Source organism: Somniosus microcephalus, chromosome 8 (genome assembly GCF_052327205.1).
Source record: "Somniosus microcephalus isolate GS21.2 chromosome 8, FLI_Smic_1.0, whole genome shotgun sequence".
Lineage (NCBI taxonomy): Eukaryota > Metazoa > Chordata > Chondrichthyes > Squaliformes > Somniosidae > Somniosus > Somniosus microcephalus.
The window spans coordinates 50,200,648-50,223,799 of record NC_140994.1 but is presented as its reverse complement, the minus strand read 5'-3'; the positions used below and the strand labels follow the sequence as shown (position 1 = coordinate 50,223,799).

Genomic DNA, 23,152 nt, shown 5'->3' with positions numbered 1-23,152 from the left:
TTTGATTGCTTCCAAAATACAGATTGTTTAAGAAATCAAATTAGAATGAGGAAAAACTGCCTTTCTGACTTCCTCCCTATTTGTGTCTTTCTGTTTATCACTATTTCTGTCTTTATCTTTCTCTTTTCCCCTCACTGCCATCTCACAAGTGTGCACAATTCGCATTGATGTTTTCTGTCAACAAAACATAGGAGGAAACATAGTTGGCTTCAAAATTCTCTTTCTTTCTCTTTTACAGTCTCGGGGAGAAATTCGGTTGTTAGCGCCACCGATTAACGCCTAAAGAGGCCGAGAAGTGGGGCGCTAGACAATTTCCGGGCGGGCGCAAGGCGCCTCGCCCCATATTGAGCATGCATTTAGCGCCGGCGCTAAATCTTAGCGCCCGCTCATGGGCGCAGGCTGGTTATGACGTCATTTGAGTGTGCAACGCCTTTTGGGCGCCCCGGACCGGAAATTCAGTGGCGCCCCCCTCCGTAGCGCCTGGCGCTAATAGTGACAGCTTACCTGGACCTTACCAAGTCGCTCTCAGGCTGGAGGAGCGTTATTTCAAGGGGACTGGTGTAGTTTAAAAGCGGCAGCCATTTTTGGAGCACAACTTCCTTGAGAGCTACAAAGAGTTGCTGAGCGGCACACTGAGAGCCATTTGACCACTGAGCCAGCGCAGGCAGACGATCTTCAGCCTTCTGACCATCACCTTGCTGTTGGTGAGCCTTGACAATGGGGAACCTTCCTGTGGCACTTATTATGGGGGCTGCATTGGAGGGGAACGTCCTGCTGCTGAATCATCTGGAAAGGGCACTGAGACGCTGGGAGAGGGGGGCGGGCATGGCCAGACGGAGGAGGGCCAACAGACGTCGCCACAGCAGACCTTACGCTGGCAGGGTTTTCCGACAGCAGTTTTCCTACATGAACATGCCGGAGGAGCAGTGTGTCAGAAGGCTGCAATTTAGAAAGGAGGTGGTGACTGAGCTGTGCCAGCTGCTTCAGCCAGATCTGCAGCCTCAGATAAGGTGCAGGACATCTCTGTCGGTGGCTGACAAGATGCCTGCTGGCCTGAACTTCTACGCGAGTGGCTCTTCTCAGGCTGCGCGTCAGAGCTGATCAGAAGTAGCTTCTAGGCCCCTCTCACGGAATGCTTGCTGCCATTCCAAGAACAGGAATGGAACCGGTCTGATACCCCCAAGCCTGTGAAGGGCAAGATGCATGTAAATAGAAGGCATGGCCATTGTAAATGAAGAAAGTGTTTCATTACACAAAATGTGGTTCCTTCAAACATGAAAAAGCTATGGCAACAGAAAGCAAAACTAATACACTGACACACAACTGCCTCTCACACCCGGGAGACTGTCCAAAACATAAATCACATTCCGACCATCTTCCTTGGCCTGGATTCCACTGCGCCAACCAAAGCATCCAATGCCCCATCAGTGAGTCGTTCCGCCCTCTGCCTCACCCTTTCCATGTCTTGCTAGGCTGGTGCGCCACAGGTAGGCTCCCACCGCTTTGAAGGCCTACAAGGCAGTGAGTGTGTCTGGTGATGCCAATTGACCTGCCCCTTTAAGAGCTGGCCGGCGCCAGTGTGTCTCAGGGAAAGTGATTATTGACAGCACCCTCGCTGCGTCCCGCCGCCGCGAAATTGGGTTGCGCCGCCGGGTTAGCGCCTTAAGAGTAACGTGCAGCGCCTGATTTAGCGCCGCAATCACCTTTAGGGGCGCTGCAACCCAATATCGCGCTAAATTGCGCCTGGAGCTAAACTTTGCGCATTGCCAGGACTAGCGCCCCAAACGCGGCTATACCGAATTTCTAGGCCCTTTCAGCAACCTCTCTGTCCCTCTTTTAGCTTAACATGCCTTTTTAAAGTTTATAAAACACAAAACAAAATCGGCAACAATATAATTTTCTGCTCTTACACACACAGCTATTCAATATAAATTTTACCACAGTAAAGCTTTTGAAATTTGTCCTCTGTTTTTTCAAAATTATTTGAAGAATAGCTACTAGGCAGGTTCTGCTAGGTAGCTAAAATAATCCCATTAGTACAGCAGACTGAATGATGCTGATGCTTCCTAGAAAATTAGGTGCACTACATACAAATTCAGGTCACAGAATAACAACTTCTGGCAAAAATATCAACTCCAAGTCCAGGCATTTGGGATTCATGTAAAAACTTTAATGAAGATATTAAAAGACACAAAATACAAGATTTAATTATGTTATTGTGGATTTTTTAAAATTCAACCCTTACTTTGGATAGGAGAAATTGCAGTTACTATGAATAAAATGCCAGATAGAAAAACTTTTCAGAAAGCATTTCAAGGGATTCATGAGATTCTGGTGATTAGTGTGCTCAATCTCAGATTAATATAATATAAATAGAAAATGGCCTATCACACAGTGTGATACTTCTAACAAAATACTTCTCATCACACTACCTACAGGAGTAAAAGGTACTGCAGACACTTATAATGAGTTTTCATTAAGATATAAACTCCACATACCAAACTTAACATATAATAGATTGTATCTACAAACAACACTAAAATATCTGAACTCTTCTCTATTTATATTCCCATATTTCTCCCCTCTTTACCTGAAGGTGGTGGCTCTTGTTGAAGTATGGTGATGTATGCTCTGGCAGCCCTCTATTATGTTACCTATGTGAGTAATCTTCATGAGTGGACTTAGCCACTGTCTAGCAGTCTAGTCTATCATAAAGGGCATCATGGTCAAGCCCAATCATGTTCTCACCCAACTTCTACCTCTGCTCACTTTCATTCGAGATAACAATCAAGACAGGTATTTTTGGACAATTTTCCCCTCACTAGTTCTTGGGTTGCTCAGCCCATTATAGTACTCTTGCCAGTGCCCCAGCTGAGATTATCTAACTCAGCACAGACCAAGAATCAAACCTTAGACCTTTTAGTCTGGAGAGCTTAATTCTATACTAGGCAATCTGGGAGAATATAGGAAAACATTTTTTTTAGTAACAGGTAATGGCAATCAGGCACAAACAATCTCATTCCTCTCCAGAGATCAACCCCACCTACTTGCCTTCTCATCATCAAGTCCCTGTAAATTTTTGGGCCTTTAAGGCCATTCAAAATACCACGCATGGGCGGTTTTTGCATTGAAAAGCCAACAAGCTTGCTCCGTGGGATCCCTGGACCTCTGTGCAGCTTAAAGGGAACATTGCTCAACATATCTCTTCATTTGTTCTCTCTCTCTAGAAACACATGAATGCATTACGGTCTACTTCAATGCCCTTCCCTAGTAACATATTCTACAACTTCACTGCACTTTGGATGAAAAATTTCTACTTAACTTCCTTTCTTACTTATTCTTAACTTCCTAATCTTTTGTGATGTGCTGAATGGCAAAGGGATGGCCTTTTCACACATGGCATTGTGCACTTGGCAGGCTACCTGAGAATCCAATGCTCTACTGACTATCTTGAACAATGAGTTTGTGACAAAATATGAAGGAATTTGGTCTTTTTTTTGGTCTGGCACAATACAAGAGATTTTAGAAATCCACCTTCAGCCCCGAAGTTAATTTGTTACATGTTTCAAAGTGTGTTGTTATGACCTTTTAGAATCCACCTCCTTGACCAAGCTTTTGGTCACCGCTCCTAATCTCTGCACCTTGGATCAGCATCTGTTTTTGCTTTTGCCTCCGTGAAGTGCCTTGAGACATGTTTCTACGTTAAAGGTGAGATATAGATGGAAGTTGTTATAATCTCCCTAATAACAGACTGAAGAGAAAATCCAACAGATAATCCTTTCAAAAAACACAAACTGGTTCAATTATGAATATAGCAGGTTGTCATTTTATGAATGAGATTGGCTGTTATGAATTTCTATCACGATTTGCCAACAGCTATGAAAGTGAACGGAAGACATTCAGCAGATTTTAGCGGCAACAATTTGCATTTATATATTTGCATTATCAGACAGAATTTGGCACCAAGCCACATAAGGAGATATTAGGACAGATGACCAAAAGCTTGCTCAGTGGTAGGTTTTAAGGAGTGTCTTAAAGGAGGAGAGAGAGGTAAAGAGGCAGAGAGGTTTAGGGAGTGAATTCCAGAGCTTAGATGCTAGACTGCTGAAGGCACGGCTGCCAATGAAGGGGTAAAAGAAATCGGAGATGCACAAGAGGCCGGAATTGGAGGAATGCAGGTTGTAGGGCTGAAGAAGGTTACAGAGATAGGGAGGGGTGAGGTGAAAAGCTCATAAGGAGACAAGAAGGAGAGATGCTGTGTATATAATAGTTATTCATAGAGTTACAGGTTAGCATTTAGATTCATATCGTTTTGCTATTTGAGGAATGTGAGGAGATAGAGGATATATTTGCAGTTGAAAACCTATGATGTTGCACGTGAGCAGTGAAGACCATACAATCTTCAGCAAAAGAAGGGTTAGAAGTCAATTGATATTGGACTGACACTGCAGATGTAATTCAAACCCCATTTTAAAGTAATACATTCTGTCCTTATTTTTATATTTTCTTTATAAATTCTTGTCCACATTTGTAATGGAAACTGCCTAAGTAAATTGGTCACACTCTTCCCCCTAATAGAGGTGCTGCAGTGCAACCACTTGTGGGAAGGTGTAATTAAAGCATGGCAAGTTTCCATTATAAATGTGGATATAGAATTTATAGTGGCATTGTAAAAACTTTACATCTGCAAGCCCTAGTCCATTAACTAATCCAACTTCAGCTGAAAATTATACTTGGTTTTGACTACCCATGTGCAACTACACAGGAGGTGTGTGTGTGTTATTGTTACAGATTTGCTCCTTCATTCTTTACTTATGAAATTTGCTGAAAGGTTTAAAACTACATTAAAATCTAATCAGATATTATATCTTAGATTGGAGATAAATCTTGGAGATATAAGAATAATTACAGCAGTGTAAAAAGTAACTGCAGATCAGGATATTCTGTTTGTTGTCAAAAGCATGTTACAAATGTTATATCTAGATAGTAAGGCTACTGAAGACACTCTCCGAGGAATATGGAGTTAGGACTCACCTGGAAAGTGATCTAAAATAGGAGAGCCAAAAAAATCTAGAGTAAAGCATAAAAAGAAATGCACATTTATGTGGGATATGGTGGTTGATGCCCCCAAGTGCAGTACTCACTCAAGAAGGAATCTTGAAGGACTTGCATGGAAAATACAAGGAGCCTCTGTCCCAACTGTTGATTCATACCAGTACCCGGGTGTCCTGGTGTGTACCAATTCATTTGGGATTAGAATGAGATGGGGCAAAAGGCACTTTGGTCTTTCTCAATGACAGCAAAGTCCAAATGCAAATTAAGTGTGTGGCATATAAGATGTGTGTCTAAACAAATCTCAGTGCCAAAGTCCCTTACATATGGACCTGGATTAAGCAACTAGTGGCTGTTGTGATTCAAGTTTGCTCCCAATACTTCTTCCTCATTCTCACCATAAAAGGCAGCTTATCATTGGTGAACCTGTGTTTCTTATTATCTGAAACTTCATCTCAAGCATTTAGCATATGGGATATAGTATGCTACAGGGCAAGCAATCCTCCCTTTTATCAACTAGCTACTAGATAGGATTTCACTACATTTCACATCAATTCAGAAGACAGATAATATCAGCAATGCTCGGCAGTTTTCAGGTATATTTACAAAAATAATGCTTCACATAAGTAAACAGTATAGGTAAGTAATTATATAAGTAAGTGCAATACAGTACTAGAAATCTGGAAAGCATCCACAAGGGTTAAATTTTAAAAAACTGGCATTTTTTTCAATTCCTTTTACAGAACCCGAGATGAAGTACTTCTCAGAAAGAAACAAATGTTGGGCCAGAATTTACTGTGAAAATAACGGTGAGACTAACATCGCTCAGCATTATTTATGTGCAAATCGGACAGTAACTTCAGGCGAGCGCAGGTGCGCAGTTAAACGTGAAAATCCGGAAGTTGCTGTCTGTAAACTGCATGAAAATGGCATCTCGCCATCTGGCTCCCCATTCAAATGTATGGAATGAAGTGAAATTTCTGTACTTGCATGGTAGATACAAATTAAACTCACCACAGAAAGTGAGGGCTTGTCCATTTTAGTCTAAGTACCCTTTGTAACGGCTTGATAAATCTTAATTACTGCCAAGCAATGCTCTTAATACAGTACTCTGTGGCACTGAAAATTAACTTTTACAAGAGTGGAGTCTCATTCCTTCAGCTTTTAATTGTTGGAGATTTTTTAAATGTTAAACTTTAAATTTTAGAACTTTATGGGCCTGAAATTGCGGTTGGAGGCTTCCCATGGGCGGATGCCTCCGACCGGCAAAAAATCTACAAACTTACCTTCTGGATCCACGGAGGATCGCACTAGTGGGCCGTTATGCGTAGATATGTGCAGAGGCCCACGTACCCCATAGGCAGGTTCGCAAGCACCCCTGGGATCACGTGGGCCAGCCCAACGAATGACAGAAGGGAATCCCCATACATACTATGGAGGTTCCGTATGTACGGAATCCCAAAATATACCTCTACACTTCAAATACATTTTTTTAAATCACATATTTAAAATTAAAATGGCATTTTTATTTAAAAGAAAAATGTAATTTTTTGAAAAATAAATGTACATGTTTTAAAGGGGCTAAACATAAACTTACCTTATTTCACAGGTTTTTAAATGTATAAATTATTGAAAAAAAATTATTTTTCTGTTTTTTAAAACTCTTACGCTGGTAAAAGCAGGCCTTACCAAGCATAAGAATTTCATGGGCAGTCGCTGGGTAGAAGTTGGGCAAATAGCCCAACTCTCTGCCCGTGGATGCCCTTTTCCCACAAGTTCCCGCATGCGCAGCGCATGCCTAAACCCGGAACTTGTGAGGCCCTTACAGGCACCTCGTATGCACCCGTAGTGGCCGCAAATTACAGCCCAATATTTTTTTACTATCTGTCTCTTTTTCTCTCTCTCTCTCTTAGTCCAATCTTTCTTTCTCTTTCTGTACCTGATTTGACATTGAATTCACCCACTCTAATTTATACTTCCTTCTCAGTTATTGCGCTGTTAATTTCACAATCCTTCAATCTGACTGGTTAAGGAGGTGCACAGTTGCTTTCCCTGCTCACTCAGGTCCCAGATGCCCTGTTTCCCTTGCTGCAAAGTTATCAGATCCCACTTTCAACAACTTACCACACAAAAAATTTTAAAACCTAAATGTGCAAGGGCATGTCTAACTAATGGCAGACGCCGTTAGATGTCCTGCTGCAGCAAAACTTGGCCCATCCTGTCTAACTTAAACAGACAAATTGTTTTATTATATGGGTGTGACAATACACTCAATGGGCTACAGCTTGTGATCTTCACAAATACTGATACATTAAAATTTATACCAGAAGCTATGCACCATTACAACAAGCAGAATAATGCCGCAACAGATGTCGGAGGTTCCACGCATTATTCTGTTCACAGATTGTCATAACTCACTTGCACCTACAGTCCTCAAGAGCTATATATTTACGACAAACAGGAAAAATACACTTTAACCCTAAGTCATCAGCAGGATGTCTTCCACTTATTAATGTTTCACTACTAACTTAAAATATTAAATAAATACATTCACTTGTGGAGTATACTGGTATATGTTCAGTCTCTAGAATTGCACAAGTTTATATTTTTAATCTTTTTTTGAACTTATGGGTATTTTGATGCATGGAGATAAAAACAGTCACCACAAATTCCTAACAGGATATAAATGATAAAACATCTGAACAACAGGTGAGAGTTCATTTGAATTGGACATCCGCTACAGCCACTCACGGCCATAAAAAACTCTCTGCTACAATGAAATTTGGAAAAGAGATGCATAAAATGAAATTGATCCCTGCTAATTTACCTGGAAGATGTGTTGTTAAGAATGGTATTTTGATTGGGGACAGTGTCAGTAGATGATACGGTTGGGTACTTGCAGGAGACATATCCTGGGTTGTTTCTGTTTCAACTGCAATCATTGCTGTTGTTGCCGCTGCTGTAGCTAATACAACTGCCTGATTATTGGCTACATGTTTGAAAGTGGACTCACAATCACCTGTGAAGAAATCACATTCACTTTGTATCATCATGATTTATATAGTGAAAGTTTCACTTCAAATTTAACATGCACACAGATCTAAAGAAGATTATCTTTTGTCTTCAATAAATGACTAAATAATTAAAAGATATTAGATTTATTTCATGATGAAAAATAGGACAATTACAGACAATAGCCAAAACAAAGCAAAACATATTATAGAATTGCACAGATGAAAATGTTTCTGTCAGGTATTTTATCAATTTCCCTATTATCATTACCGTGCCGAGTTCATAAGAACATAAGAAATAAGAGCAGGAGTAGGCCATACAGCCCACTGAGCCTGCTCCACCATTCAATAAGATCATGGCTGAACTTCTAAATCAACTCCACTTTCACGCTCTAACCCCATATCCCTTGATTCCCTTCGTGCCCAAAAATCTATCGATTTCAGTCTTGAATATACTCATCGACTGAGCATTCACAGGCCTCTGGGGTAAAGAATTCTAAAGATTCACAACCCTCTGAGTGAAGAAATGTATCCTCAACTCAGTCCTAAATGGCCGATCCCTTATCCTGAGACTATGACCCCTAGTTCCAGACTCTCCAGCAGGGGAAACAGCCTCTCAGCATCTACCCTGTCAATTTCTCTAAGAATGTTATACATTTCAAAGAGATCACCTCTCATTCTTCTAAACTCCAGAGAATATAGGCCCATTCTACTCAATCTCTCCTCATAGGACAGCCCTCTCATCCCAGGAATCAATCTAGTGAACCATCATTGCACCCCCTCTAAGGCAAGTATATCCTTCCTCAGGTAGAGATCAAAACTGTACACAGTACTCCAGCTGTGGTCTCACCAAAGCCCTATATAATTGCAGCAAGACTTCCTTACTCATACTCCAACACCCTTGAATAAAGGATAACATACCATTTGCCTTCGTAATCATTTGCTTTACCTGCACGTTAACTTTCTGTGATTCGTGTACAAGGACATCCAAATCCCACCGAATACCAACATTAACTCGACTCTCCCCTTTAAAAATATTCTGCTTTTCCATTATTCCTACCGAAGTGGATAATTTCACACTTCCCCACATTATACTCCATCTGCCACCTTCTTACCCAATCACTTAACCTGTCTATATCCCTTTGCAGTCTCTTTGCGTTCTCCTCACAGCTTACTTTCCCACCTAGTTTTGTATCATCAGCAGACTTGGATATATCACAATCGGTCCCTTCATGTAGTCATTGATATAGATTGTAAGTAGCTGAGGCCCAAGCACTGATCCTTGCAGCACTCCACTATTTGCACCCTGTCATCCCAAAAATGACTCCTTTATTCCTACTCTCTGTTTTCTGTCCATTAACCAGTCATCAATCCATGGTAATGTATTACCCCCAATCCCAATAGCTCCAATCTTGTGTGACAACCTCTTGTTTGGCACCTTATCGAATGCCTTTTGAAAATCCAAATATCACGCATCCACTAGTTTCCCCTTATCTACCCTGCTAGTTACACGCTCACAAAACTCTAATAGAATTGTCAAACACGATTTCCCTCTCATAAGACCATGTTGATGCTGCCTAATCATTTTACCACATCCTTAACATTAGATTCTAGCATTTTCTCTACTATTAATGTCTGGCTAACTGACCTAATAGTTCCCTATTTTCTCTCCCCCTCCTTTCTTGAATAGTGGGGTTACATTTGCTACCTTTCAATCCACAGGGACCGTTCTAGAATTTAGAAACCAAAACCAATGCAGCCACTATCTCTGCAGCTACTTCTTTTAAAACCCTAGGGTGAAGGCCATCAGGTCCAAGGGATTTGTTGGCTTTAATCCCATTAATTTCTCCAGTACCTTTTCTTTACTAATATTAATTACTTTAATTTCCTCACACTCATTAGACCCTTGGATCCCCACAATTTCCGGTATGTTCTTGGTTTCTTCTACCGTGAAGACATACAAAGTATTTGTTTAATGTCTCTGCCATTTCCTTATTCCCCATTATAATTTCTCCTGTCTCTGCCTCCAAGGGACCCACGTTTACTTTAGCTAATCTCTTCCTTTTTACATACTTGTAAAAGCTCTTACAATCTGTTTTTACATGTCTTGCTCATTTACTCTCATTCTATTTTCTCCCTCTTTTCAATTTCTTGGTCATCCTTTGCTCATTTTTAGAACCGTCCCAATCCTCAGGCTAACTACTCATTTTGGCAACATTATAAGCCTTTTCTTGATATTCCAATGTTAAATTTAAATAGAATGTTCAAGTTACTGTTATCATTCTGTTTCCTTCAGTAAATTAATACTAGGTTATCAGTTTAAACATCATCAGCAAGACAACAGTGTCTTTCTAATCTGTCAACCTGGTTAACACAAACATCTACCACGACTTAAAAAACTCCCAAAGGTCTTACATAAATAGAACATATAATTTTGTGGAAAAAGACTATACTTCTTAGTGTGAAAATCTGCTGATCTCCCTGAAATTGTGGAGGATAGCACATTGCAATTGAAGATTTGTCCAGAGTATAGAAAAGCAATTAAATGTTTTATTATATTTACAACAATGGATAACAAAGGATGAAGCATACTTATAACAATCTTGAAGCATAAAATTTGATTCCTTTTTTCACAACTGAAAGCAAGTTGAAAAACGTATCGGATAATTACAATGTGCAGTGAAAATGATTGAGCTTTACAAAATCACATAAAAGGGCTGTTCCACATACATTGAAATATCCTTCATTTTGCAGCAACTAATGCCAGGCAGGAACGTAGGACTATTAGCACCCCAACCGCTCCAATTCACAAGCTCGGAAGCATGCCTGTGAAGAAACGCCACCTATACCATTTCCTTGTGAACAAAATTATAGGACTTGTTTCCTATTTGTTATAGTTCCAATTTCTGATAATTGGTTTCAGTTTGGATGTAGTGTTCAAAATTTGGGTATCAATAAGCTGCTAACAGGCAATATCGGCATTCTCAGGTATTCATACATTAAAGAGCTTGCATGAATAATATCTCCATTATGGTCCCTAATGGATGACACCCACAAAATTGAGCAGGAGCAAGTAGTGGCAGAAGACCAGGAACCTGCTGTCCTCATGGCCATATGGCCACCAATGTACCTTCTTAAATACAGCAGTGTAGTGAAACTGGGCAGCCAGACCATGCTCCTGTTTGCTTTTCAGTGAGAAAAGAAGTAAAAGTCACATGTTTGATGCACATTAGCCAATACAGTTAGCCTGGAATGAGCTGAGGCAGAGCACAGAGGGCAGTGGTGACCTTGACTGGAGCTGGCAGTGCCATGCCTGTATTACAGGGTTTCTACAGGTATCCTTGCAAAGATCTGCAGCTGACTCAGCTCTGATCCAGAGCCTGCAGAGGCAGTTGTCCTCAGTCATTGGCAGGTATGTGTGCCAAAGCCTGCAGCTATGGCTTAGTGGCATAATAGCAGGTACTTTTAATGTGGCTCAGGTGCCTACTGATTTCCCTGGTATGCTTTCTTGTACCACTTCAGTCACAGAGTACTATATTTGGGCCACATCCAAGTAAAAGTTAACTTTACCTTTGTGGTAAACCACTGTTTGTATTCCACTGTGTACATGCCTGGACATGCCTCGGCTGACTCCTCCCACAAGTCCTAGTATAAAGGTGACTGCTCCCCAGCCCTTTGTATTTCTGGACCGGTCGACCACTCGAGGCAGACCTTCATTCTTTTGTTAATAAAAGCCTTTAGTTACTCTCTTAACTCTCAGTCTTTTATGAGTAATTGATAGCGCATCAATTTTATTAACAAAATTTTTATAATGGAGAAGATCCTCACACCAGCATGCCTGGACTTAGATCATCGGGAGGCGGACTCATCCACCAAGTTTACTCACTGGCTTAAGTGTTTCGAAAAATTCCTGACCGCCTCCGTAGCAATCAAATCGGACGAGGACAAACTGGATGTCCTGACCTCCAAAGTGAACCACCGAGTGTACTCGGTCATCCAAGACGCGACCTCGTACGCGGACGCTATCAAGCTCCTCAAGGACCAGTACACGCGCCCAGTGAACGAAGTGTACGCCAGGCACCTTCTGGGGAGTCGTAAACAACAACCTAGGGAATCGACCATGGAATACCTTCAGGCACTGTCTGTGCTTGGCCGGGCCTGTGGTTGTAAGGATGTAAAGGCCGCCGTGTACACAGAGGAACTTATCCGGGATGCTTTTGTAGCGGGCCACAGATCCAATTACACCCGACAGCGACTGTTGGAGCAGAGTGACCTCGACCTCAACAAGGCCTCTGAACTCGCACTATCATTGGATGCAGCCTACCGGGGCATGGATGCCTACTCCTCTGCACCGTGGACGCCGCGGGGAATGACAGCCTGGGACACGGTAGGACCGCCTCATAGCGCCGTGCCACCCCAGCCACACCCCAGCAATGGCCCAACTACCACAGCAGTGTCCCAAGGCCAGACAGCAGTGCCCCAAGGCCAGAAATGCTACTTCTGTGGCCAGGCAAAACACCCCAGAGCGCGCTGCCCGGCGAAAAACGCGATCTGCTCGGGCTGCGGGAAGAAGGGACACTACGCTAGCGTCTGCAGGGCCAAAGCCACCCCGAACCACAGCAGCGCCGCGTGTGGGCCATGCGGGCCGCCATCTTGGGCCTCCCCGGCCATGTGCGAACCACCGGTACAGCAGCCATTTTGGACGCCTCCAGCCACATGGGGATCATGGACGCCGCCATCTTGGACGACAGCCGGAACGCAGCAGGCCCCCAACACCGCCTCATCTGATACCCGCAGCGACACACCGACCCCTACGCTGGCATCCGTTACACTGGACCAAGCGAGACCGCACCAGCTGGCCAGTTCCACAATGGACATTAAGGTAAATGGTCACGATACAATCTGCCTTTTTGACTCTGGGAGCACGGAGAGCTTCATCCACCCCGACACGGTGCGGCGTTGCTCTCTCCCAGTCCTGCCTGCGCACCAGCGGATTTCTATGGCCTCCGAGTCCCAGTCGGCGGACATCGGCGGCTACTGCGTGGTGACACTCGTAGTAGACGGGACTGTGTACGATCATTTTAAACTTCTGGTCCTGCCCGACCTCTGTGCTGCTGTCCTGCTGGGGTTAGATTTTCAGTGCCACCTTAAAAGTGTTACGATGGCGTACGGTGGACCCCTACCCCCACTCACAGTCCGCAGCCAGCAGCTTCCAAATTGCCCGCCGCGCACCAGGTGCAACCTCTCCACACTCAGTCACCCACCCCCCCTCACGGTTTGCTAACCTCACCCCCGACTGTAAGCCCATCGCCACAAAGAGCAGGCGATACAGTGCCGGGGACAGGGTTTTCATTAAAACCGAAGTGGAGCGGCTCCTGAAGGAAGGGTTTATTGAGGGCAGCACCAGCCCCTGGCGAGCCCAGGTTGTGGTCGTTAAGACCGGCGAGAAGCAGCGCCTGGTCATCGACTACAGCCAGACAATAAATCGCTATACCCTGCTGGACGCCTACCCACTGCCCCGCATAGCTGATATGGTCAACCAGATCGCGCAGTACCGCGTCTTCTCAACCATTGACCTGAAATCAGCGTACCACCAGCTCCCTATCCGCCCTGAGGACCGCCAGTATACTGCCTTTGAGGCAAACGGCCGCCTCTATCACTTCCTTAGGGTTCCCTTTGGCGTCACCAACGGGGTCTCCGTCTTCCAAAGGGAGATGGACCGGATGGTAGATCAAAATGCGTTGCAGGCCACTTTCCCATATCTGGACAATGTGACCATCTGCGGCCGTGACTTGCAGGACCATGACGCAAACCTCGAAAAATTCCTCCGCACCGCCCAACTCCTGAACCTGACATATAACAAGGAGAAGTGCATATTCCGCACAAACCGCCTCGCCATCCTTGGCTGTGTTGTGGAACACGGAGTCATCGGCCCCGACCCCGACCGGATGCGTCCCCTTATGGAACTCCCACTGCCCCACTGCCTCAAGGCCCTGAAGAGGTGCCTAGGGTTTTTCTCCTATTACGCCCAGTGGGTCCCCTACTATGCGGACAAGGCCCGTCCGCTGATCAAGTCCACCTCTTTTCCCTTGACGGCAGAGGCCCGCTTAGCCTTCCACCGTATCAAGGAGGACATTGCCAAAGCCACCATGCACGCAGTGGACGAATCCATCCCCTTCCAGGTGGAAAGCGACGCGTCCGACTTTGCCCTGGCCGCTACCCTCAATCAGGCGGGGAGACCCGTGGCCTTCTTTTCACGAACCCTCCAAGGCCCGGAGACCAGACACTCCGCTGTTGAGAAGGAGGCCCAGGCGATTGTGGAGGCTGTGCGTCATTGGAGGCACTACCTGGCCGGAAAACGATTTACCCTGCTCACTGACCAGCGTTCAGTTGCTTTCATGTTTAACAACAAGCAGAGGGGCAAAATCAAAAATGACAAGATCTTGAGGTGGAGAATCGAACTTTCCACCTACAATTACGAGATCTTGTACCGGCCCGGGAAGCTCAATGAACCCCCGGATGCGCTATCGCGTGGCACCTGCGCCAGCGCGCAGATCGATAGACTGCGGGCCCTCCACAATGACCTCTGCCACCCGGGGGTCACCAGGTTCTTCCACTTCATCAAGGCCCGCAACCTGCCTTACTCTATTGAGGAGGTCAGGACCATGACCAGGAACTGTCAAGTCTGCGCTGAGTGCAAACCGCACTTTTATAGACCAGACAGGGCCCACCTGATAAAAGCCACTCGCCCCTTCGAGCGCCTGAGCGTTGATTTTAAAGGGCCTCTCCCCTCCTCCGACCGCAATGTGTACTTCCTCAATATTATTGATGAGTACTCCCGTTTCCCGTTCGCCATCCCCTGCCCGGACATGACCAGTGCCACGGTCATTAAATGTCTGAACGACCTCTTCACCCTGTTCGGTTTCCCCAGCTATATCCATAGCGACCGGGGCTCATCGTTTATGAGCGACGAACTCCGTCAGTACCTGCTAACTAGGGGTATCGCCACAAGCAGGACCACCAGTTACAACCCCCGGGGGAACGGACAGGTGGAAAGAGAAAATGCGACAGTTTGGAAGGCCGCCCTGCTAGCCTTAAAGTCTAGGGGCCTTCCAACCTCCCGCTGGCAGGATGTGCTCCCCGATGCGCTCCACTCTATTCGGTCACTGCTCTGCACTGCCACTAACGCCACCCCTCATGAGAAAATGTTTGTCTTCCCAAGGAAGTCCACATCGGGGCCATCGCTACCGCCATGGCTGACGTCCCCAGGGCCGGTCCTACTGAGAAGACACGTGAGGACCCATAAAACGGACCCCCTGGTCGAGAGGGTCGACCTCCTCCACGCCAACCCCCAGTATGCTTACATTGCATACCCGGACGGGCGGGAGGACAGAGTCTCCATAAGAGACCTTGCACCCTCGGGGGCCGCAGTAACCCACTACTCACTACCACCCCCCCCCCCCACGATCCGATATCCAGCCCCAGCAGATGGCAGGCCTGGGCCCCGCGACCCGCTCGACATCTACGAGGACGACACGCCTGTGCCACAGCCCACGCAGGACTCGACGCCGGAAGCTCCACTACCCCTGCCGTCGCCACGCCGATCACAGCGGCAGACAAGACCTCCGGAGAGACTCCAATACACTAACTTTTAATACACTTCACCCCGCCGGACTCAATTTTAAACAAGGGGTGAATGTGGTAAACCACTGTTTGTATTCCACTGTGTACATGCCTGGACATGCCTCGGCTGACTCCTCCCACAAGTCCTAGTATAAAGGTGACTGCTCCCCAGCCCTTTGTATTTCTGGACCGGTCGACCACTCGAGGCAGACCTTCATTCTTTTGTTAATAAAAGCCTTTAGTTACTCTCTCAACTCAACTCTCAGTCTTTTATGAGTAATTGATAGCGCATCAACCTTCACATAGAGCTTACCAAGGAACTCTGAAGATTGCATCTACAGTGGCCAGTGGCCTTATGGTTCCCTTAACTCCCAGGAAGGTTGTTATTGGAATAACTCATTTTTATGCACACCCTAATTTTCTATTTGATCCTGTTATGCTTGAATCCTGAAAATGTTTAATTTTCAGTCTGGTTTATGTTGACTTAGCACAGAAAAATGGTCAAGACTTTTCCAATTATTTAAAACAAACTTACTGACTGGAATCTTACCGGTACTGCAAGTGCAAGTTTGGAAGTGGGTCTGCTGTCAAAATGGCAGTGATTGACAGTGGTGCGGAAGAACGCTCTGAACCCGCCTCCTTGTTAATTTCCCAAGCGCCGGCTCTGCCTGCGGTTAGCAGACCCGGCACTAAGCGACGGGTTATGCAATTGAGATACTTAAGAAGCTGCTTAGAGGTATTTAAGTAGCATTTTACCAGGTTCTAACGATTTTTCCTTGTTTTTACAAGGTTTATGGCACTCAGGGATCACGTGAGGTAAGCGTGTTGGGTTCTCAATGACTTTCCATTGCTGTGAATAGTTGACAGCTGCAAAAGTGGTATAAAAGCTACCATTTCCCAGCTATTCAATTTCCAATCTTAGAAGCTGGAGCCTTCAGGATTTGGAATACACTTTTCAGCTTTATGGAGGTTCAACGTGTTTGGAGCAAACTCTCTATCCAGTGTCACCTCCTTGAAGCAACCTCTTTGATCACTGACAGATCGCTTCAACTTCAGCTGCCATCTATTCCATCAGTATCGGTGCCCTTGAAAAAATCTTAACTTGGTCCTCAGAATCCCACCACGATCAGCCCCAATACCAACATCACCAGGCACACCAGCATCACCAGGCACACCACAATCAATTGATGCTGCACAGGACACAGGGCATCGGCACCCGAGCACATTGCTGCCCAGGACGCCAGGGATGGCCTCACCATGGCCAGATTTACTTCACTTGACGCTGTACATCCTGGCTGCCACATGATGCGCCAGGTTGGCACCACACCAACACCATAAAGCATCCCTACAATGCCCAAGCCATTCCTTTCATACTCATCAGCATTGCGGGGGTACTGTTATGTCTCACCATTCACTGCAACTCACTAAGCCACTTCCAAAGGTGCACACAAATCTGTCCAAGAAGGGAAAGTGTTGAAAATAAAGATTTCAATGTTTGACAACACATTAACAGCGACTTTACATGAACACTGGCGATAACATCCAACTGCCTACCCTTGTGTTGTTAGTTGGTATGACTGGACAAGGATGAGGGTGAGTGCGAGGGGTGGCTAGTCAGATGGGAAAGTGATAATGTAGATAAAGAGGGATGGGTGGAGGTGCAAGGTAAGTTGGTGTGAGTAAGGATGTGCAGGGATGGGGTAGGGAAGGCAGAGTGATGGGGATGTGATGAGAGGCACAGCAGGATGAGGTTGAGTGTGGCTTTGCAGTAACATTTTGTGATCTACTGAGATCATTGAAAGGTTTGCACCACTGCAGCCTGGTCCTCCTGACGACATCCCTGCTTGTGCCCTCCTGTGCAATGTGCAACCAGGCTGCGTTGGTCTCCTGGGGAGGTCTCTTCCGCCCATTGGAAGGGAAGAGGACCTCCCTGCGTGCTGTGACTCCCTCCGTAAGCATATGGAGGGAGTTATGGGAGAGCCTGGGTGCAGCAGTGCACCTTTGTGCAGTGCTTGTCAGTGTTTGCAGCACCTCAATGCTGCAGAACACTGACAGCACAACTGTCAAAATAAATGTGGCCATGGTCCCTTTAAGGAACTGGCTGATGACATGTCATCAGATGATGTCATCAGACCCGCTTCCTTTTAATTGACCAGGAACCTCGCATGGCGGGCTTAACAAGCCCATTCATCCTAAAATCATGTCGGAGGCCAGGATCGACACAGCTGCGGGGTTGGGACTCAGCAAGGATGTCGCCCAAACTGGACCCGCCGAGGTTGGTAAAATCCAGCCCACTGAGTAAATAAATATTGTCCTCCAAAAAAGAAATTTCAGAAATATGGAGAAACTCTAAAAACACAGTACAAAAAAGATACTATAAACGTTACAACAAAAAAAATGAACTATGTTCCTCCTTAAGAATTCTATCGTACCTTGAACTTCCTTTGCATAGATTCAAACTGCATTGAAGGCAGTGGCCAGAATTTTCCGGGGTGGTAGCAGGCGGGAATAAAGACGGGTCAGGTGGGAAATTTGAAAAAATTGGGAGCGGGTCGGGAACTACCGTCCTCCCACCCCCACACGCCTTTCCCACAGGTGCATTTGCCGGGGCGGCAGTGACCCTACCGGCAGAGGCGTGTGACCTAATTGAAATCATTATCTGATAGCTTACAGGCACTTAAGAGCCTTTTCCCCCCCAACATTTTAAATTTTCCTGCATTGCCGTTGGGACTCACACAGCACAGGAACCATGCCTGTCAACCTGAGGCGGGAGTTGAGTGGCCATTGCTCCAGCTGATTAGTTAACAGCATCAAATGTAGTTTAAAAGCTCCCACGTGACAGCTGATCAATTTCCTCAGGCAGAAGCTGTTGCTGACTACATTCTCAGCACAGATTGAGCTTTCTGCAGGCTGCAAGTTTTTCCAGCAAAGTCTCCATCCAGTCTCACCTCATTGGAAGAACCTCTCTCGCAATTGACAGATAGCTTCTGTCAACTGTACTTGACCTGCCACCTCTTCCATCAGCATGGGTGCCATTTATACTGTCTTACTTTGGATCTCAGAATATGACCACGATGAGCCCCAACACCAGCAGCACCAAAACAACGCCAACAACCTTCTCCTCAATGCCCTGATGCTCCACAGGACAGAGGGCATCAGCGCAGGGCTGCACTGCGCCGGAAGTGATACCCCCAACACAGGGTATACAGCTCCCTCAACATGACTGCGAATCAGTGCCAAAGCAGGCTCAGGCTATCAGCCAGGTCATCACAGACATTTGCACATTGCTGGAGCAAGATCTGCAGCCCAGAGGAGCAGGTGGACACTCCTTACCAGTGGCTGTTAAAAGTCACCAGTGCCCTCAACTTCTTCACCTCAGGCTCCTTCCAGGGATCTACAGCAGACAATTGCGACATCTCACAGTCGGCCGCCCACAAATGCATCACACAGGTCACCAATGTACTCTTTCACAAGGCAGCCAATTATATCAACTTTGCCACTGATGAAGCCAGTGTCACTGAGTGGGTGCTCGGCTTTGCTACTCTGGCTGGCTTTCCGCGGGTGCAGGGTGTTAATTGACTGCACACATGTGGCGACACCCCATCATCACCCACTCCCTCAATGTGTAGCTCGTATGCAACCCTAGAAAGATCATCATGCATGTGTATGCCAAATTCGCTGGCAGCTGTCATGACTCTTTCGTGTTGCGCCAGTCCACCCTCCCTCAGCTCTCCGCACCTCAAAACATATCTTCCAGCTGGCTGCTTGGAGACAAGGGTTATCCACTGAAGATGTGGCTCATAACACCCTTGAGGAGGCCAAGTACTGAGGCCGAGGAGTGATATAATGAAAGCCACATCTCAACCAAATGTGTCATAGAGCAGACAATAGGCATGCTGAAAATGCGATTCAGATGCCTTGACAGATCTGGAGGAACCCTTCAGTATGCACCAGCCAGGGTCTCCAGAATCGTCGTGGTCTGCTGCGGCCTGCACAACATAGCACAGCAGCGAGGATTAGCGCTGCATGAGGAGCAATGCACTGAGCGCACAGCCTCTTCAGAGGAAGAGAAGGAGGGGGAACATCAGCTGGAAGACGAGGAGGAGCAGGAGCTAGAGGAACCTGCAGTGCAGATTGCACCAGCACTCGAGCACATTGCTGCCCAGAGGCCAGGGATGGCCTCATCATGGTCAGATTTACTTAACTTTACGTAGTCTACTCATATGGCTGCCACATGCTTCACCAGGTTGGCAACACCCCACAGCCACACCATTAAGCATCCCTACAATGACCAATCCATTCCTTTTAGTCACCACCATTGGTGGAGGTAAAGTTATGTCTGACCCTTCACTCCAACTAACTAAGCCACTTCCAATGGTGCACACAAATTTGTCCGAGGCCGGAAAGTTTTGAAAAGAAAGAAATTCATGGCTAAATTACATTAAATAAATTGAAACATCACATCCGCATTGAATAAAACACCCAAGTGGCTACCCTTGTGAATCTACGTGTGTGTCATCTTTCTCTTACACGTTCTTCTACTTGGTGCTACCCCTGTGGCTTCAGCAGAGGTCGAGGCAGCCTCCTCACTTCCCTGCTGCAACTGCTTAGACACTTTTGGCGGTTGTCCTCTGTGATTTGGAGCCTGTGATGGCTCCACCAAAGTCTGCTCCTCCTGCAAATGTGCAGGGGCAGACTCGGCCATCGCTGTCTGGGGAAGCATCTGGGGCTCTGAGAGGACGTCTATGAGCCTTTGCCATCTATTCTCCATAGATAGCCATCTGTCCTCCATAGATAGCTATCTATTCTCCATAGAAACCATGTGCTCCTCTGAGTGGCGCACTAGCTGCTCCATGTAGGTGGCCATCCTATCCATGGAGGAGCTGACAATCGCCATCATCTGCGACATGGTGGTGCTCATGTTGGAGATGGACTCCTCCATTCTCTGAACACTGGCCGTCATCACGCTCGCAAAAAACTGTCAGAGCCTCCTACACTTGTTCCTGCAGCTCCAGGATCGTCCTCTTTCTGGATGGCCCCCAAGGCTCAGCGTCTGCATGCAGCTGAGTTGAGCTGGGAGAGTCCTGCACCCTCCGGCGAGGCGTCTCCACTGCAGTCCCTGTCTCCACCATCTGCTGCTGCTCGGTTGTCATTTGTGACACACCCGGTGACAACACTACTCTATCTCGTGAAGGACTCACCGAGGTGTGAATATCTGCTCTGGTGCTGGGTGCGCTTCTGTCCGGTGACGGTGCGCCCTCAGAGGCTGGAGGCTCCTGAGGAGTCGTCTTCCTCTTGCACCTGGACAGTAGTGTGGGCTCTTGATGGACCTGTGGGAGAGTAAAGAGATGAGTTAGATATGGTCTATGTAGATTGTGTACAGAAACTATTATGCACATAATGACCTCTATGAGTGACTGATGTATGTCATGTAGCTGTATGATATGTAATTCTGTCACCAGGTTGCTGAGATATCCTGTCTCCCACCTCCAGGTGCTCGACGACTCCTGCCAGCTGTAACGTAGCCTCCTCTGCTGTGGTCAGGGTGGCCATTGATGGGGGTCCACCGTCAGTTCTCTCCCTCTCCCTCTTATTGTGGGCTCTCTTTTCCTGCAAGGAGGGAAAGAAGAGAAGCTTGAGTGAGAGTGATGGAATGAGTGCAAGGAATGGATGGGATACATCTGTAGAGGATGACGATGATGGAGTGGGATGGCAATTGCAAATGGCCTCTTTGTGTCGTTTGTTGGCATGATAGCATTAGGATGAGGGTGAGTGTGAGGAGTGGCTAGTAAGATGGGGATGTGATAATGTAGACAGAGAGGGATGGGTGGACGTGCAAGGTATGTTGGTGCGAGCAAGGATGTGCAGGAGTAGGGTTGGGATGGCAGAGTGATTGGGATGTGATGAGAGGCACAGCAGGATGAAGGTGAATGTGGCTTTGTACTCATCTTTCCTGATCTAACAAGATTGTTGAAGCATTTGCAGCACTGCACCCAGGTCCTCCTGATGACATCCCTGCTATTCACCTCCTCTGCTATTTGGAGTCAGGCTGTTTCTGTCTGCTGGGGAGGTCTCTTCCTCCCATCAGCAGGGAAGAGGATCTCCATGTGTCCTCTGACTCACTCCACAAGCATATGGAGGGAGTCATCGGAGGACCTGGGTGCAGCCCTCTGTCTCCGTGCAGCCATCTCTCCAACTGTTTGGAGCAATGAAATCCTTCAGTGTGCTGCCTGCACACTCGTAGCTGAACCTTCAAGTGTAATGTGGCCATGGCTCCTTTAAATATACCGGCTGAAACCAGGTCATCGATGATGTCACCAGACCTGCACCATTTAATTTGACCGGGTAATGCGCAGGGCGGGCTTAATAGGCCCCCATTATTGGAAAGTCATTTTGTGGAGCGGGATGGAGACAATAACGGGGTCGCGACCCGCCATGGTGGCCACCCGCACCTGACCTGCCCAGGTAGGGAAAATTCCGGCCAACGAGTGCAATCTCTGTGCAAAAACTGGGAAGATGCACCAGATATTCATGTAAATATTTTTGCATTCATTCTGGAGCCCTAATGAGGCTATGGACCGAAAGGGTAAATTTTTGTCTTCATATCATGTGATGCACATCAGAAAATCAGCTGTATGCTCCCTATGATTTTCAGCTAAAGCTGATAATTTACCCCAAAACGTGCACCAGCGCTCCAGCAGACAAACTGCAGACAAACTGCAGTATGCTGGAAACAGGGGCTGGAATTTTAACTTTGAGACGGGCATGGAGCAGGGGGACTGGAATGCGGTCAGAAAACCTGGGAGAATGGGTTTCCCTCAGGCCATGCCGAATTTAAAGTCAGAGCCTGAATAACATTTTGATTCCGTGTTTCCCACCCATAGCCAACTAGATGGAGAGGCTGGCTGGCTGGCTGTCAGGCGGGTAAGCCTGCGGCACCAGGCCGCAGAGGGAAAGAGGGATCGAGGGAGGCTGGGGGTGAGGCAGGGTGGGGATCAGGGACTGCAGATCTTTGATGGGGTCGGCGGTTGCAGATACTCGGTGGGGTCAGGGGCTAGAGATTGGGGGTGGGGCTCGGGGACTGCAGATCACCGGCCGGGTTGGCGGTTGAAGGTTGGCGGGCGGTCGGAGGCTGCAGATCATCGGCGGGGTCGGGGGCTGCAGGTCGTAGGCAGGGTTGGGGGCTGTAGATCATCGGTGGGGTCGGGGACTGGAGGGGGTTCGGCAGCTGGGGATCAGATGCCAGAGGCCATAGGGGCTATCGGAGGCCTCGGAGGGAGGGAGGTCAGAGGGAGATCGGAAGCATCGGTGGGGTGTCCGATCACGGGGGGTTGGTGAGGCAGGGAATCTGGATCCAGCAGGTAAAGTGGAAAGGCATTTACCTCCTGGATCCAGCAGTCCTCGCCTTCCTTTGGTTGGCAGGTTCCCCGAGGCCTGGGAAACCTGACCAGTCAGAGTTAAATTTA

The 23,152-nt window shown here is 46.8% G+C and overlaps 1 protein-coding gene across 4 annotated transcripts in view; it reads right to left on the bottom strand.

The window, feature by feature from the left end:
• The window catches only part of LOC147113513 (transcription elongation regulator 1-like protein), a 163,544-nt gene that overhangs the window by 62,485 nt on the left and 77,907 nt on the right, over positions 1–23,152 (bottom strand). For all 4 annotated transcript variants that reach the window (XM_085994697.1, XM_085994696.1, XM_085994695.1 and 1 more), the window contains exon 5: positions 7,880–8,071. In XM_085994697.1, coding sequence (XP_085850823.1) covers positions 7,880–8,071 — 192 coding nt within the window. The remainder of the gene's footprint in view (positions 1–7,879; positions 8,072–23,152) is intronic.